This window comes from Pantherophis guttatus, chromosome 5, assembly GCF_059756535.1.
Source record: "Pantherophis guttatus breed Tessera chromosome 5, ASM5975653v1, whole genome shotgun sequence".
Lineage (NCBI taxonomy): Eukaryota > Metazoa > Chordata > Lepidosauria > Squamata > Colubridae > Pantherophis > Pantherophis guttatus.
The window spans coordinates 106810815-106828611 of NC_142067.1; the positions used below are offsets into that span (position 1 = coordinate 106810815).

Below are 17797 nucleotides of genomic sequence, written 5' to 3' on the forward strand. Positions count from 1 at the left end.
GAACCGGCTTGCGTCGCTTAGCAACCCTTGAAACGCTTGGGTGTCGCTTAGCAACCCTTGAAACAGCGAGGCGGCTGCAAAAGCCCGGAACAGGTGATAAAACAAACCGGCCGGACTCGTTTTCTGGAAAAGGATGATGGCCCATCCGAAGTTGAAGGGACCGATGAGAACAAGATTCTTTCCATAACTTTTAGGAACGTGCTCCCGAAGCAGGCGTAGAGGATCCAAAGTTAATATTAGCGAATTCATAGTATTCTTCATAGACTTCACGCATGACTATCAGCGGTCTTCAAACTTGGCAGCTTTAAGACTTGTGGACTTCAACTCCCAGAATTCTCCAGCCAGCACAGCTGGCTGGAGAATTCTGGGAGTTGAAGTCCACAAGTCTTAAAGTTACCAAGTTTGAAGATCTCTGAGTCTTAAATCCTCAACTTGCTTCTCCACTGAATGGGGGGGCAATAAGCAGGGATTATCCCACGCAATTTTCTCTTTGGACCTATGTCAGCCCTCTTCTTTTAGAATCTACGTTCTTTGTAAAAGCCTTTGTCCCTTCTTTTTGGACTTTCAAATTCATTGTCACCCCGAAAAAAATAAATATACTAACATTTTAAGACTGCAAGCTTTTGAAACGTTTCGTCTAAAGAAGAGTTTGGTCCTTGGAAATGAATTAAACTGGAATTAACCTTAGCCAAAATGCTCAGTTTAGGTTTGCTTCTTCCTACTGAACTCTTAATGCGTTGTGCTCAGATTTATCTAACACATATACATACATACAGCAGCAGCATACCAGAATATTGATGTTTAATCGGACTGATGTCCCTTCCTAAGTGAGCATTTCCAACAAACCTTGTCATCGCTTCTTGATATGCAAATATTTAAATAAAACCAATATCCCTCAATTTAGGAGGGCCCTAATTTGGCATGGTTCAATGTAGTCCTATCAACAAGGGCATCCAATACACATCTCTCAAACAACAACAACAACAACAATAATAATAATAATCTTGAGATTTTGGAGCAGATGAAGCATCTTGTTGGATCCTTCTATCATGGAAAGGTCCTTGCTTTCTTTCTTTTTCTCTGTTTTTTTTCAAAAACAAAGAAGAATATAAGTTTAATGAAGAATTATGCACATTTATTGAAGAACACAAAAATAATTGCAATCCTGTATGAGAAAGCTATGTAAACAAAGCTATAATTGTATTTGATAAAGAAATGTTTATGTATTAAGCATTCTAAAATTCAGGTTAACTTTCTTATGCAACATTGCGTCCTTCAAAGGAGATAGTATTTGTTTTTATGCTGTAGAGCCACCTTGTGGTCAGAGGAGAAGAAAAATGCTATTTTGAAAACCGTGGAAGTTTGATGTATTGATGTCTTATGACAAAACTAGTTTAGTTCTAAAATGAAAACTAATACTGTGATCAAAACAAGAAGGCGAGTAAATGTGGTTACATGCATAATATGGTTGTTAAGTGAATCTGGCTTCCCCATTGACAGTGGTGGTCAGAAGATTGCAAATGGTGACCACATGTCCCTGGGACACCGAAACTGTATAAATATGAGTCAGTGGCCAAATATCTGAATATTGATCATATGACCATGATGCTGTAACAGTTGTGTGAAAAATGGTCATAAATCACTTTTTCCAATGCCGCTGTAACTTTGAAATGATACTAAATCAACTGTTGTAAGTTAAGGACTTCCTGTCAATCCTTACTAAGTATACTAACTACAATTCAATTGTACTTTGAATTGGAATTTAGCATTCGATATAATGGGCCTTCTAGCAATTAAGAGTTATGCCTTGGACTACACTATGTAACAAATTTCAATTCAGTTTTTGTTCCCGGGTACAAAGTGTGTTTTCCTAATCCCGTATGCCTAAAATAAATAGAAAATAGCTATGGTTCCACCAAAATGTTGTTTCTGTGAGCCAAAACTGTTGTGTCCTTAGAAGGGCATCCGCCGGTGGTTGGCTTATCCACCGGCGGGAAGTTTAAATGGATGTCATTGGCTGGCCAGCTTGCCGGAGCTGTATATAAGGAGGGCTCGGCAGCTTAGCCAGCAGTTCCGTATGAGCTGAATAAAGTGCTGAACGGACCTCTGCTGAGTCGCGTCTTCCTTTCCCTGCGCCAATCTAACACTGGCGACGAAGGACACAAAAAATCTGACAGCATACCTCGTGGCACGATCGCCACCTTCTACTAAGAGCTGAGTCACTTGAGCGAAGTCACTGAAACTGAACCACAGAACCATGTCGGGACCACAGATCTCGCTGACTCCGTTCGAGCCTAACCAGGAGAAATGGAAGTCCTTCATGGTCCAAACAGTGGTGGGATTCAGCCAATTCTGTCCAGTTCGGGCAAACCAGTAGCACCAAGACTGGTAGGCCCTGCCCACCCGCCAGGACGTAATGCCGTCCTATTTAGCCACGTTTTGGAGGCTGTGCGCATGTGTGGGAGGTGCGCGCACAAGCAAAGAGCATGCACGGAAGGCCAAGCATGCATGGAATGTGGCATGTGCAAGAGAAGTGCACACATGTGTGAGCACGCTCACATTTGCGAACTGGTATGGAAGGCAAGTGAATCCCACCTCTGGGCCAATATCTGTGCTTCTTATCACTGAGTAATAGAATAGTGAATAGCAGTGGTGGTTTGCCCCCGGTTCGCACCGATTCTATAGAACCGGTAGTAAAACCAGCGGGAGGCTCCACCCACCAACCCCGATGTCATCAAAATGCTTCTGTGCATGTGCAGAAGAGCGCGTGTGCACATGCGAGCGAAGCGAGCGAGCGTGCGTGGCCCCGCTGAGAACCGTTAGTAAAGGTAAGTAAAACCACCCCTGGTGAATAGCAATATTTGATTTAGAGGGCATCAAGAGGTTGCTTGCACCCAGCAGATGCATTTTGCTTTATCAAGATGTCTGAAAACTGAAACTCAGTGGCTAAATGGGAATTTGGCATTCGCTATAAAGGGTCTCCTTGCAATTGTTAAGTTATGCCTTAGACCAGAGTTCCCCAAATGCCTTAGACCAGAGTTCCCCAACGTTCCTGGCTTTGCAGACAGGGAGGAGGAGATGGGATGGAGCCCATCACTTCTGTAGCCTGATTCCAAATGGCCCAAGGCTTCCTAACAGTTTAAAATCATGAATTAGACTATCTCCTGAAACAATGTAACTAACCTGGAAACAATTAGTTTTTCTGGTTCTCCTGACCAGGGAGAACATGATTACATATCTCTGTGGGAAGAAATATTCATCTGGTTCTGTTCCAAGCCAGAAAAAAGACACTGGAAACATGGAGGCTCATTGTAAAGATGGTTTAATGATGAACAGAACCACCAAGCACGTGGTTCTGGTGCAGCTGACCACATGGAGTTGAGAGTGGGGTTTTTTTATACCTTCTCTTGGGCTTTGCACTTGAGCTTCCTATTCCTGTGCAAGAACATGTATTCTATTGGCTGTTGTCTGACTCCCATGGGGCCATGTAGGGGTTATGTACGGGTCATATCTGACTCTATAGCAGTGGTGAAATCTTAACTGGTTTGGCACCGGTTCACTGGCTGCGTTTGCAAGCTGCGCGCCAAATGCGTGCTGCATGCGCATGCACAATACGCACCAAAAGGAGGCTTGGGAAGGTAAGTAAAGCAGCGGGGGGGATCAGCTGTGCCGCGCAATTTAGATTCACTAGAAAACAGGATTTCCTGCTTTCTAGCTATTTTAAATCATGCAGCACAGCTGATCGCCTGAAATACCGGTTCAGAGGAACCAGTAGCTTTTTTTAAACTACTGGTTTGCCCGAACCGGTAGTTTTTATCACGACCAGTTTGCCCGAACTGGTGCGAACCAGTAGCATTTCACCACTGCTCTATAGGTTGCCTGAGCTGCCTGAAGTTTCGTTGAAGTTTGCTGGGGGTGGTGCAACTGAAAGGGTGTTGGGCAATTCCTATTGTGGCTGAGGGCTAATTCTATTTTTGTTCAGACTTTGCTGCAGGGAATTGCAAAATATCCAGTCTTGAATGGATTTCTGCCTGCAGTATTTGTTTTGCCTATGAATAGAGCTACCTAGGTACTTGGCTTTTTTCAATAAGGTCTTTATCTCTTAAGTGCTGACATCTGCTGGGGGCTATTAAGAAAGGTGGGGGCTATTAAGAGTGAGCCTGCTTCCTGCTTCTAAAAAAAAGATGTTTCTCCATTTCTCATTTAGAGAAATATAATATTCTGCCTTTTTAATATTCCCCAAAATATTTCATTCTAGGAAGGGGGGCTTCCCTCATCTCTTTTTCAAATTTGATGTTTGTCTGAAAAGAAAACTTATTTTAGTATCGTGTTTCCCCAAAACTAAGACCCTGTCTTATATTTTTTTGAACCCTGAAATAAGCGCTTGGCCTTATTGCCATGCATTCAAAAGCCCGATTGGGCTTATTAGCAGGGGATGTCTTATTTTGGGGAAAACAGGGTAGCTAAATGGGAATTCAGTATCACTGTAATGGGCCCCCTAAGAATTGCAGATTATGACTTGGACTATCTCTTCAGATCCCGAAACAAAGTGGTTTTCCTGATTCTCCTTTCTGGGGATAACATGATTATGTGGTTCTTTTTCAAATTTGATGTTTGTTTGAAATGGGCAGGTTATTCACTAAATGGGACTCTCTATAATGGGCTGCCTAGCAACTACAAGTTAGGCTTGTGCTGCCTCCTCAGAAGTAGAACTTTAAAATCTTCCTGGCACTCCTGGCCAGTGAAAATATGGTTTTGTGATTCTTTTTTAAATTTGAGAGTTTTCCTGATTCTCCTGGCCAGGGAAAACATTAATCACATCATTATGTGATTCTTTTTCAAATTTGATGTCTGTCTGAAAGTGGAAGCTTAATGGTTAAATGGTAAATCAGCATAGTTATAAAAGACCTCCTAACAATTGAAAAGTATGTCTTGGATTATCACCTGAGACAAGGTGAGGATCATGGAAACCATAGGTTTTTCTGGTTCTCCTAACCAGGAAGAACACGACTGCATCTCTTTTCTTCAGCTTTGATGTAAAAATGACACATCAGCACCAAAAAAAACTATGAAATATCCCGCCAAGCATCATAGCATGTGAATCCCATGTGAATGTACATGTGTTAATCCTGAAAACGCTGAAGAAGGGGAGATTTGGTTATTACATGAATGTGAAAGGGGAAAAATCCTATTAGGGTGCATTTTAATTGGAGACTAAAACACGCTTTGAAACAAAAAATGATTTATTGACAGATAAAGTACTGGAAGGCAATGGTTTGTAGAGGACTAGGATTTAGTGTTTGCATTAATGTAATGCATACTAAAACCCAGGTAGATTAAATGAGATCACTCGTCTACCTAATAAAACCTTTACTTAACAAACGGTCTTAAAACCTGCCCTAAATTGTTAATTTTACCTAACCATTATCCAAAAACCTTTGGTTCCCAACACTAAAATGCTGGCAATTCTGTTGTTGGAATACACTCTTTACAGCTGGCTTTCTTTCTTGCCATTCAGTTTCATCTCTTTGCAGTTCGTCACTTCAGATATGGTGGTGGATCCCAAGGGCTTTACTTTAGTCGAGTCTATAGTACAGTCAGATAAATCATTTCACTAGTTCTGCAAGTCCGTACATAAGGTCGAGATACAAATTAAATTCCTAGAAATCCTCCTACAATGGAAAACTACAAGGAATTCCCACAACTGGAAAGTAAAAAATATATATTGTTGCCATGAAAACAACATGGGTGCACTGCATTCCCATCATGAACTGAGTTTCTTTTGGAAGAGTTTTTTAACTTTTTATCCTTTAAGGCAGAGTTCCCCAACCTTTCCAGCTTTGAGAACTGATGGGGGTGGAGGGGATAGTTTTGCACAAGTGGCAGGCAAGTGCATGCTCACTTGCTACTTCTGCGGCCCCGTTTCGAACAGCTCAAGGCCGATAGTAACTGCAGCCCAGGGGTTGAAGACTCCTGTCGTATAGAGTTCCCCAACCTTTCCGGCTTTGCAGACTGGGAGGAGAGTGGGAAGAGGGGATGCTTCCGCACTAACGGTGAGTAAGCACACATACACATACTTGCCCACTGCTCACAGAAATGGGGATGTACACACACTCACCCATCACTTCTGTAGCCCGGTTCTTCTGTAGCCCAGTTCCAAATGGTTCAAGGCCCGGTAATGGGCTGCGGCCCTGGGGTTGGGGACCTCTGTGCTATACATTTGTCATACAATTAGGTTACTGGATATATTCTTGAAACCATGATTAAGTTTATTTTGTGTAGTGTCAGGATTCCTTATATTTTATCTATGATTTAGTGCAACTTCAAATAAATGTTTACCAGTTTCATCTTAAACTACAAATTGAGTTGATAAAAATAGAACTGCCAGTTTTGAAACTATTACCGGTACCTGAGTCTGTGCCGAAAGAGAAGGCAGGAATCGTGTAAGTTTAAGGTTTGTTCATGTTACAAAAAATTCAGATTACCATAACACATGAATGCAACCACTTTTTTTTTTTACTTTAATTTTAAAATATTTCTCCATATCAAGGTAAATTCTTTACAATACTGTTCACATAGGTTCAAAAGAAAAAAGAAAAATACGTATCCATATTTATATTAAAATATGCAGACTGTGTATAATATGATTCTGTAATATTATGTGCTATAATATATGCCTTATATTATTTAATAATCCAGATTTATTCTGAATTATTTGAATATTTATTATTGATACCATAGGGTAAGTACTTTTAAATCATAAGAGTTGATATTTGGCTCCAGATCATATGAGGATGTACCTATTTTCCCATATCTGTGTCTTTAAATGATTGCATCAGAATACTAACCTGACTTGACCTTTTCAAATTAGCATAATATAACTAAAATGCGAGTAGAAGACCATACTTTACAATACCATCTTCAATGGAGTGGCTAAAGCAACTAAAAAAGTAAGTGGTTTAGATCAAAGCCCTACACCTCTGTACATGCACCAATAGCAGATAAATATATAAAAAGGCAGGGCTTGGATCCACAGTTGCACCTGCAGTTTTGACCTTTTGATATTTCATTGTTGATGACATTGCTATATTGACTTAAGTTTAGACAGGGACAATCTCTATAAAGAAATTTGAGTAAAAGGTGTAAAAGTGAGCAGACAGCAGATGGATTTTCTTGCAAGTAACAACAGAATAACAGTGTTGGAATAGACCTTGGAAGTCTTCTAGATTAATCCCCTGCTCAAGCAGGAACCCCTATCCCGTATTAGACAAATGGTTGCCCAATCTGTTCTTAAAAATCCCCAGTGTTGGAGCACCCACAACTTTTGGAGGCAACTTGTTCCACTTATTAATCTTTCTGTCAGGAAATTTCTCCTTAGTTCTATGTTGGTTCTCTCCTTGACTAGTTTCCATCCATTGCTTCTTGTCCTTCCTTCAGGTGGTTTGGAGAATAGATTGACCCCCCCCCCCAATGTTCTCTTCCACAGAGCTACAGTATGAATGGAAGTGAAGTGAAGCAGGCTCAACATCTAGGGAATAGGAAAACGATGGTTCATAAACGCATGGATTCCACTTGATTTCATCTTCCTTGTTTTCTGGCAGCTTTTGTGGTGATTTGGTTCCTCTCAAAATCAACAGTCCCAACCAAAGTTGCAAAATCTTTCTCTCTTAAGAACTGCTGCAGCTAAAGAAGACATTTCTATCTATATGATGAACACTCATAGGTGAATTTTCAATGCATGAACACAAAACAGAATATGCTAAGCAGAGATAGCTATCTTCATACGCGGTATTTACAGTACAACACTTTGCGTCCTTATTCAATATAATGCTACAATCATAGACATTTCTCTTGCTAACAATGAAAACATCTAGGAACATGCTAAGTACATATGTTATTTTTCATTTAGAAATGATCTTATTTTATGCTCAAATGCCAAATGTGGATTTTTGAAATATCTTACTCTAAAAAAATACAACTTTCAGATACAAATAAAGATAGCTGGAATATCTGAGCACATGTTTGATCAGAGTTCATTAGTGATTAGTAAGTCCATGTGGCTGTAAAGGATAGAAATAAAAACATTTAGAAACACTAATACGAAAATTAATGGCTTCTGAGCTTAAACACATGTTGGTAAAACCAAAATAAAAAATTCTAAACATATTTGATACATTCCTGTTATCTCAGAAGTACTTCAGTAAGTGCTGATAACTTTAAAATTAGCATATGACTCCAAGTTTTGTCAGCCCACTAATCACCAGGATTAATCTGGTTGGATGAAGATGTGTATGGTATCAGAGGTATGTTTCAGCAGGTTCTGACCAGTTCTGGAGAACTGGTAGTAAAAATTCTGACTGGCCCCGCCTCCATCTATTCTCTGCTTCCCAAGTCCCAGCTGATCGGGAGGAAATGGGGATTTTGCAGTAACCTTCCCCTGGAGTGGGGTGGGAATGGAGATTTTACAGTATCCTTCCCCTGCCACGCCCACCAAGCCACGTCCACCACGCCACGCCACGCCACGCCCACCAAACCACACCCACAGAACTGGTAGTAAAAAAAATTGAAACCCACCACTGTATGATATGTGTTTCCTTCTCCCTCATCATTTCATAGTTGCCTGTCCTGAAAACTGCAGGCTTAGTGGTAAACAGCCATTGTCCCAAATAGATTCTTTGTGCTCATTCTTTGCTCTCTCCACCCCCCACCCCCAGAATCTACAATAATTTCAAAGAACTCTTAGTATTTTCTGGTGCTCTTATAAATGTAGAGATACAATCCAAACATTTTGTATTTATGCATGCATGCAAAGAGAGAGAAAAAGCTGTTTCTTGTAATCTGGATTTGTAATACCATGTTTTCCCCAAAATTAGACAGGGTCTTATATTAATTTTTGCCCCAAAAGATGCATCATGGCTTATTTTCTGGTTAGGTTTTATTTGGGGGGGAAATACAGTACTAAACGCCTCCGTCTGCTGATGATCTTAACTGGGGCTAATTTTGGGGGTAGGGCTTTTCTTACGAGGATCCTGAAAAATCATACTAAGGCTTATTTTCCGGTTGGGTCTTATTTTCGGGGAAACAGGTTTTATACATTTAAATTAATTTGTATGACCTCTAAACTAAAATCCTACTTCATTCACATTGTGCTTTTACATTTTTTAATTTTATTTCAGTCTGGGAGGAGAGAATCCCTCACTGATGAGAGATTTCACTGTCTCTCAATCAGTGACAATTTGGTTTTCCAAAGTGTGAACTGGAGTTGGAGTAATTAAAAAAACAGAGGAAAATATTCATTTAGTTCTTACTCTGAATGTCAAATATTTACCCACTTGTGAATTCACAGAATCACACGTATAAATTATGTTGTAGTTTCAGATTTTGAATTTCTTGCTTCCCAGTGTAAACCATTTAATCACTGTGAAGTTTATTCTACTATCATTCCCCTGACATCTCCAATGTTTGCAAGCTTGCATGGTGTTTCTCCTAATATTCACATTTCGTGTCTGCACTTTTCCTAGTATGTTTAATTTTTTTCAGCTATTTTTCTTGAATATATTAATTTCTCCACCCAATTTTGTTAGCGTGTTATTGTATTTTTTTTTTCAATTAAGAGCCACATTACATTTTGAAAAAATGAAGATTTTGGGGGGTAAGGACATTCCCCCACTCCACCCCACAACCTGCTGTACTGCCACATATGGGGATGGGGAGGGAAGAGGCTGTTCCTGGGAGGGATGAGCAAAAAATATTAGGAGTGTATGTCAAGACTATATGCAGGGTCACTCAACACACAAACATGCACCTCTTTTGAGCAACAGCGATACAGAAAGATCTGGAGGTTGAAGATTATTTAGTGACAATGGCAAAGGCATAAATATATATTGAGTTGGAGAAGGCAATGGTAAACCACTCTTGTACTTTTTCCAAGAAAACCACATGGGTAGAAAATATAAACTGATGAGCTGTGGGAACTATAAAACAATCAGTCATCCAGGTCATAGTTGTCCAAAAGATGCTTTTTTTCAAGAGGCAACTGGACTTTTTGGGTTTTCTTTGAAGACATTTAGCTTCTCATCCAAGAAACTTTTTCAGTTGAGAGCTGAAGAAGCTTCTTGGATGAGAAGCGAAACATCTTCAAAGAAAAAACCAGAAAGTCCAGTTGCCTCTTGAAAAAGCACATTTGGGATATCAATGTGGTTGAAAAGAGCTGACAATGAATTGTTAACGCATAATCAATCAGCCATTCAGTCCAGAACATTCCAGGACCCATGTATGTTTAAGGAAGCCGCAAATTGGGTATATTTCTACAAAAATTCAGGAAGAACAAGTATTTCCCGAATACTTCATATTGGAAGTTACTTTGAATATAGCTTACCTTTAACTTTAGAATAACATGGTGAACAGTGCACTATGTTCTTGTAAATCCAGATACTATCTCCTGCCTCCAGGTTTTCTAAACTTGCTTTGCAGATTTCACACTTAAAGACATGGAATTAAAAATCTTTAGTGGCAAAAACCAGACAAAGAACAATGTATCTGCCAGTCATTTTTAATACAATTGTAGCTTGCCTTACACCTTTATTTCATTAGAATTTTACTATGATTTAAAATATTTCAGAGAAATTCAGCATCAATACTCATTTCCTGTATGAATGTGCTTTATTATTGGGCTAGCATCTACTGAACTAACACATAATCTTTCCACATTTTGGCTATGTAACTTTACAATTATCCAGCATTCTAAAGATAAACAATAAATTAAGGAGAGATTTTACACTGAAGCTTAACATTCATCCAGGTCAGTGTGAATGCAGCTAGCAGCGGTGGTCCAAAATCTCAAGTAAAGATTTCTCTTATTCCCTTGCTTATTTTAACTGGGTACACCAGAACGACCTTCAAAAAAGCACAAACCTTGTTACTGAATTTCTATGTGGTTCCATGACCAGAACCATGATTTCAGATTTGCCTAATTGCATTCAGTTTAAATCTATCTTTTCTCCTTCAGAGAAGCTCCCCAAATCTGATTTAGCAAGTTTATAGCGAGCTGGAACGAATATGTCCAAACACGAAAACAACTACGGTATGTTTATTAGATTTTTATCGCATCTCATTATTTTGTAAGTAACTCATGCTAGCAAATGTATATAATATTCTTTCTTGTTCCTATTTTCCCCGACAACAATGGGGAAAAGGTGGGTTGGGCTAAGAGAGTGACTGACCCAAAGTCACCCAGCTGGTGCTTCTGCCTACGTTGGGACTAGAACTAACTCTTCTGGTTTCAAGCCTGGTGCCTTAACTTCTAAACTGAACTGGCTGGCTTACTGTGCTTCCAGCAATCATTCAAAAAACTCATCTCCTCCACAATCTGAAATATTAATACAATCAGGATTTTATCACCATGTTCTAGAACTTTATAACAATTCATGGCTCTTGAAGCCTTGACTATTGTCACATGGCAATACAAGAAAGCTTGGCCCAAACGGGAGGAGAGCACATTTTCATGACTAGCATTAGCTAAGTTTCTAGGCCAGTACCTTAACCACTATACCAAAATGGGTGTCTATGCACATCTATATATGCACATCTATATACATTTGTATGTACATTGGCCTATTTTAGGACAGTCAGTGAGACAGAATTCTTACCTTGAAGCAAGTTGCATGACAGCAAATCTGTAGAGCTTCGAGAATCATTTTAGTAGCTGTGCCCAATGGCTTCCGGCAATAGGTACACAATTCTTTGTCAATAATAGCCCTTTGTAAAAAAAAAAAAAAGGTATAGTTTTGTCATAATTATTGGAAGAACTAGTGCACATAGTCACCACTGATGTCTTAAAGTATTAGCATCCTCAGAGACTCACACTTGCCCTGAACCATGATTTCACTAATTATGTGGATGGTAAATGTTCTGAAGAGGAAATGCAGGCTAATCCAGATAGTTGAAAATAAAGCTATTTATATTTTAGCCTTGATAAAATAAGATTGCAACTTCTAGTGCCATGGATCGATACAATATTTAACGCTTCCTGATTGTGTCAGAATGCACTTTTTCTTCAAGTTCAGCTCAGCTTTTGATCAAATACATAGATCTTATTTTATTTTATTTATTTTGTCATGCATGTATAAGATAACAGATATAAGTATAAACATGATTATGAATACATGAAATGGATACGAATAAGTGGGGACATTAGGACAGGGATGGTAGGCACGCTGGTGCGCTTATGCACGCCCCTTACAGACCTTTTAGGAATGGGGTGAGGTCAAGAGTAGACAGTCTAAGGTTAAAGTTTTGGGGGTTTGGGGAAGAAACCACAGAGTCAGATAGTGCATTCCAGGCATTGACCACTCTGTTGCTGAAGTCGTATTTTTTGCAATCAAGTTTGGAGCAGTTTACCTTAAGTTTGTATCTATTGTTTGCTCATGTATTGTGGTTGAAGCTGAAATAGTCATTGACAGATAGGACGTTGTAGCAGATAATTTTATGTACTATGCTTAGGTTGGATCGAAGGCAGCATAGGTCAGAGTGAAGGTGGCTGTTGCCTTTTTTTAACAACAGTTAAAAACTTTTAAAACAGTTAAAAAATTGTTTTTTTTAACAACAGTACACAAGTGGTTTTGCTTCTGCCTCCTTCTGGGATGTTTTCAATTAGCCCACTCTAGACAACCATGTCTCATAGTTGGGGAGACCTCTGAGGAGAATGGTGGACTTAAGACCATTTTAAGACCAACAATTCCAGTAGAAAGTGGAGTCAGTGAAGCAACCAGCTCCCTAAATCCCTCTCGGATTTGAGATTGCCCAGAGGACTCCTTACAGATGTTCCCTTGATGAGAAGGTATACTAGCAGTATCCATTGTGCTTTATATCTCTGGGAGTCAGGAGAGACAACTTTGCCCAAGCTATGGCCAGAGCCTTTCATAAGGATACTGAGTTCACCCCACCTGCCCTATTAATAGCTTATATTGGAAATGGCTTGTTAATAGCTTTTGGAACGTTAAGAACTTCCAGAAGGACAGGTTTTATTATACTGGGTGACAGAATAGGAATGCAGGGCAAAATAGGTAAAATTGATTTTAAAAAAACACTTATCCACTTTAGATGAGTTCAAATCACCAGGACTAGATGGTTTACATCCCAGGATACTGAAGTAGCTGGCAGATGTGATCTTGGAACCACTGAACAAAATATTTCAAGACTCCTGAAGTATAGGGCTAGAGGACTGGAAAAGAACTGATGTAATTCCAATCTGCAAGAAGGAGAAAAAAGTGGATCCAGGAAAATACAAAACTATCAGCTGGACATCAATACCTGGGAACATCCTAGAAAAGGTATCAAGCAGCAGCTTTGTGAGCACCTAGAAATGAACAGAGCAATCACTACAAACCAGCGGGGTTTGTTAAAAACAGATCATGTCAGATGAACATCATTGCTTTCTTTGATAAAATGGCTAAATTTGTGTATCAAGGGAAACACTGTGGATATAGTTTACTTGAACTCCAATAAGACATTTCACAAATTAAGAGAATAACAGAGTTGGAAGGGATCTTGGATGTCTTCTCGTCCAATCCACTGCTCAAGCAGGAGATCCTATACCATTCTGAACAAATGGTTGTACAATCTCTTCTTAAAAACCTCCACTGATAGAACATCCACAATTTCTGAAGGCAAGCCGTTCCACTGATTGATTGTTCTCACTGTCAATAAATTTTTCCTTAGTTCTATGTTGGTTCTCTCCTTGACTACTTTCCATTCATTGTTTCTTGTCCTGTCTTCTGGTGCTTTGGAAGATAGGTTGATGCCCTCTTCTTTGAGGCAGTTGCTCAAATATTGGAACACTGCTATCATGCAAACCCTAGTCCTATTTTCACTAGACTAAACCTACCCAATTCCTGCAACCATTCTTCATATGTTTCAGCCTCTAGCCCCCTAATTATCTTTGTTGCTGTTTTCTGCACTCTTTCCAGAGTCTCTACATCTTTTTATAATATGGTGACCAAAACTGCATGCAGTATTCCAAGAGGTACTAACTTTTCACATGAAGTTGATTCTATCCCTCTGTTAATGCAGGATTGCATTGGCTTTTTTTGGTAGCTGCCGCACACTTCTAGCTCATATTTCAGTGGTTGTCTACTAGGACTCCTAGACCTGTCCCCCAGTTACTGATATTGAGACAGGTTCCACCTATTCTATACCTGTTGGTTTTTCTTGCCTAAAAATTTCTGAATTGCATTTTGTTAGATAGGGCCCAGTATTCAAGCGTGTCGAGATCCTTTTGGATCTTGAGCCTACCTTCTGGGATGTTGGCTAGTCCTGCCAGCTTGGTATCATCTGCAAATTTGATGAGTTCCCCTTCTATTCCCTCATCTAAATCATTTATAAAGATATTGAAGAGCACTGGGCCTAAGACAGAACTTTGGGGTATCCCCTGCTTATTTCCCTCCAAACAGATGTAGTTCCATTAAGGACTATACATTGACTGTGGTTTGTCAGCCAGTTTACAAATTCCTCTGGTAGTGATGTTTTCTATCCCACATTTTTCTAACTTACTAAGAAGTAGGTTATGGTCTACTTTGTCAAATGCTTTACTGAAATCCAACTCAAATGCCATGTCGACAGCATTTCACTGGTCCACTAGGTTAGTCATGTTGTTAAAGAATGAAATAAGATTTGTTTTGCATGATCTGTTTTTGACAAACCCATCTTGGCTTCTGGTTATAATCTTACTTGCTTTTTGGTGTTTGCAGATCTGTTGCTTGATTATCTTTTCCTGGATCTTCCCAGGTATTGATGTCAGGCTGATTAGTTTGTAGTTTCCTGGATCTGTTCCCCCCCCCCCCTTTTTTTTTTTTTAAAGATGGGAACTACATCAGCTCTTTTCAGTCTTCTGGTGCCCCAGGATCATTGAAAGAGGTGGTTCAATGGTTCACAGATCACATCTGCCAGGTCCTTCAGAACTCTGGGATGTAATCCATCAAGTCCTAGTGATTTAAACTCATGAAGGGTAGACAGGTGCTGTATTACCATTTTTTTGCCTATTTTAATTTGTATTTCTTTTGTTTTTTTATGGTTCTGTTTTTGTTAGGTTGGGTTATTTTTTCCTTTTGCGTGAAGAAAGATGCAAAGAATGAATTAAGCAGCTCTGCTTTCTCCCTGCTGCCCCTTGCTTCATTGACAACTTCTCTTATTGTTTCCTTGACTTTTTTTTTTTTTTTTGCTTTTTACATGTTCCCCAAAATTTGAGTGTTAGTGTGTAAGCATCTGAGTCCTTTACAGCTGATCCTGGGTATGCTTTCTATCTGTCCTGCTTTATATATGCTTTTTTTCTTCAGCATCTTCATAAATGATCTAGATGAGGTGATAGAAAGGGAATTCATCAAATTTGCAGACAATATCAAGTTGGGGGGAATTGCAAACACATTGGAAGATAGACTCAGTATTCAAAATGACCTTGATAGACTTGAGCATTGGACCCTAGCCAACAGATGTACTTCAGTTCAGAGAAAGGTGATGTCTTGCACTTAGGCAGGAAAACCAAATGCTTAGGAATAGAATAGGAGGTATCTGGCTTAACAGTAGTAACAGTGGGAGGGATCTTTGTGTTCTATTGTATATCAACTAAGCATGAGCCAGCAGGGCACTGCAACAGCCAAAAAAGCCAATGCAGTCCTAAACTGCATCAAAAGAGGGATAGTATCAAGATCAGGAGAAGTGATCGTACCACTCTATCCTGCACAAATGAGGTCACACTTGGAATACTGTGTTCAGTTCTGGTCATCACAACACAAAAATATGTGAAGGCCCTAGAAAGAGTGGAGAGAAGAGCAACAAAGATGGCAAAGATTCCTGATTAAGGTACTGGAAGCTAAACTGTATGATGAACAGTTAAAGGAACTGGTATGTCTAGCATAACGAAGAAAAGGATTAGGGAAGCCATAATAGATGTATTCTGGTACCTGAGAGGTTGTCATAGAGAAGAGGGGGTTAACCTATTCACCAAAGCAGGGGTCTCCAACCTTGGCAACTTTAAGACTTATGGACTTCAGCTCCCAGAATTTAACTCTGGGAGTTGAAGTCCACAAGTCTTAAAGTTGCCAAGGTTGGAGATCCCTGCTCCAAAGCACCTAAGAGCAGGACAAGAAACAATGCCTGGAAGCTGATTAAAGAGAAATTCAATCTGAAACTACTGAGAAATTTCCTGACAATAAGAACAATTAATCAATGGAACAGCTTGCCTCCCAGAGTGGTGGGTGCTCCATTGCTTGAGATCGTCAAGGAAAGATTAGACAGCCATTTGTCCAGGGTGGAATAAGGTCTCTAACCTTGGGCAAGGAGCTGCATTAGAAGATCTCCAACCCCCTCCAGACCTATGATTCTATGATTTTTAGAGAAAATGATATCGTAATTTCAGAGGAGATGAAGAGAGGATAAGAATGTATAGAATATCACTGGAAGGGATGAAAGATTATTTTCAATTTCTGGTTTTAATAGCTGTTAATAGAATACTTCTTGAATACGTTTGAATGATGAGGTTTTAAAGATTTGTTTATAGATAACACATGGGAAGAGCAGTTTTTTCTTTTCATTTTTAGACAAAATGGCAACCAATTATGTAAAGTAAAGGAAATTAATTTACTTATTTAAAGTTTGCTTAATATATATAAAACAAACAATAACTATATAATATATATTATTTCTGGCAGCTTTAATGGACATTTGTTGGTTAAAATTGAAATATGAAGTTTTGTTGTATGCCAATAGATAAACAATGAGATATGGGATGAAAAGAGTTTTGGGTATAATATTAGAGAAGATATTAATACATTGAAAATATTTACACTTGTCTTTTTTATATTTTTCCCCTTTTGTCCTGCTTCTTTCCCCTCCTTTTTGCACTTTCTCTTTTTTCTTTTTTATATATTTTTTTAGTTTGTATTCCTTTATTTGTAATTTTAAATTTTAAAAAGAATTATTATAAAAAGACAACAGCTTTGATAATTGCTGTCATCAGTATAAATTTAACTTGACAAACACTCCTCTCATATAGTTCTAATACAATAACTGTTAGTGAAATCAATTCATTGAATGAAATATATTCATGTGTGAACGCAGAAAATCCTTACTTATCAGAAGTAGAATAAACAGTTTTAATAGATGTTCTGGGAACACAGTCTTCAGCAGAAGCTCAAAGAAGCTGACTGCAATATAATACATTTGTTCTAAAATCTAAATGAATACTTTAAAAAAAAAAAAACATTGATGTTCAAGTGTGCAGTCCAGAAGGGAAAACATAACATCAGATAAAAGATAACACACATTTCTTGCAAAGCTCCCATTATTTTTAGTGGATCTCATGCAGAAAAAGTGCACTCAATATGGATTATCCTTAACCGATTTCTAAAATCAGAAAAATACATATTAACGTCTAGTCCTCAGTTTATGACCATAATGAAACCTGCGCATTACACTCGTAAGTCATGACAGTTGTAAAGGTGGGTCACCCATGTGACTGACCTGATTTTATGATATTTTTTACAGCGATTATTAAGTGAATCATCATGGTTGTTAAATGAATCTACAGACATTAAGTGAATCAATTGTTTGCTATGGAGCTATTTTGCCAAAATCAGAAGCAAATGCCATGTTATTCCCTATCAATTCCTATTAAGATCAATAGTGCAACTTTGCAGGAATAAGGAAATATTTTTAGAACCAATCATTGCTCCTGACATAAACTCCAAATTATATCATTGTAGTACAAAATATCTCTGGGATCTGGACTGCCTGCGAAAGCAAT

At 38.8% G+C, this 17797-nt stretch overlaps 1 protein-coding gene across 7 annotated transcripts in view; it reads right to left on the minus strand.

Moving 5' to 3' along the window:
- Positions 1-5225: 5225 nt before the first annotated feature.
- The window catches only part of SCEL (sciellin), a 47943-nt gene continuing 35371 nt past the window's right edge, over positions 5226-17797 (minus strand). For 4 of the 7 annotated variants that reach the window (XM_034417824.3, XM_087895487.1, XM_087895488.1 and 1 more), the window contains 3 exons: positions 11649-11757; positions 10379-10481; positions 5226-8060 (listed from right to left, as the gene is read on the minus strand). In XM_034417824.3, the coding sequence (XP_034273715.2) occupies positions 8044-8060; positions 10379-10481; positions 11649-11757 (229 nt within the window). In that variant the 3' untranslated portion in view covers positions 5226-8043. Of the gene's footprint in view, positions 8061-10378; positions 10482-11648; positions 13250-17797 lie in introns of those variants that run through there. The other 3 variants (XR_015734572.1, XR_015734571.1, XM_087895490.1) reach the window with 2 other exon arrangements.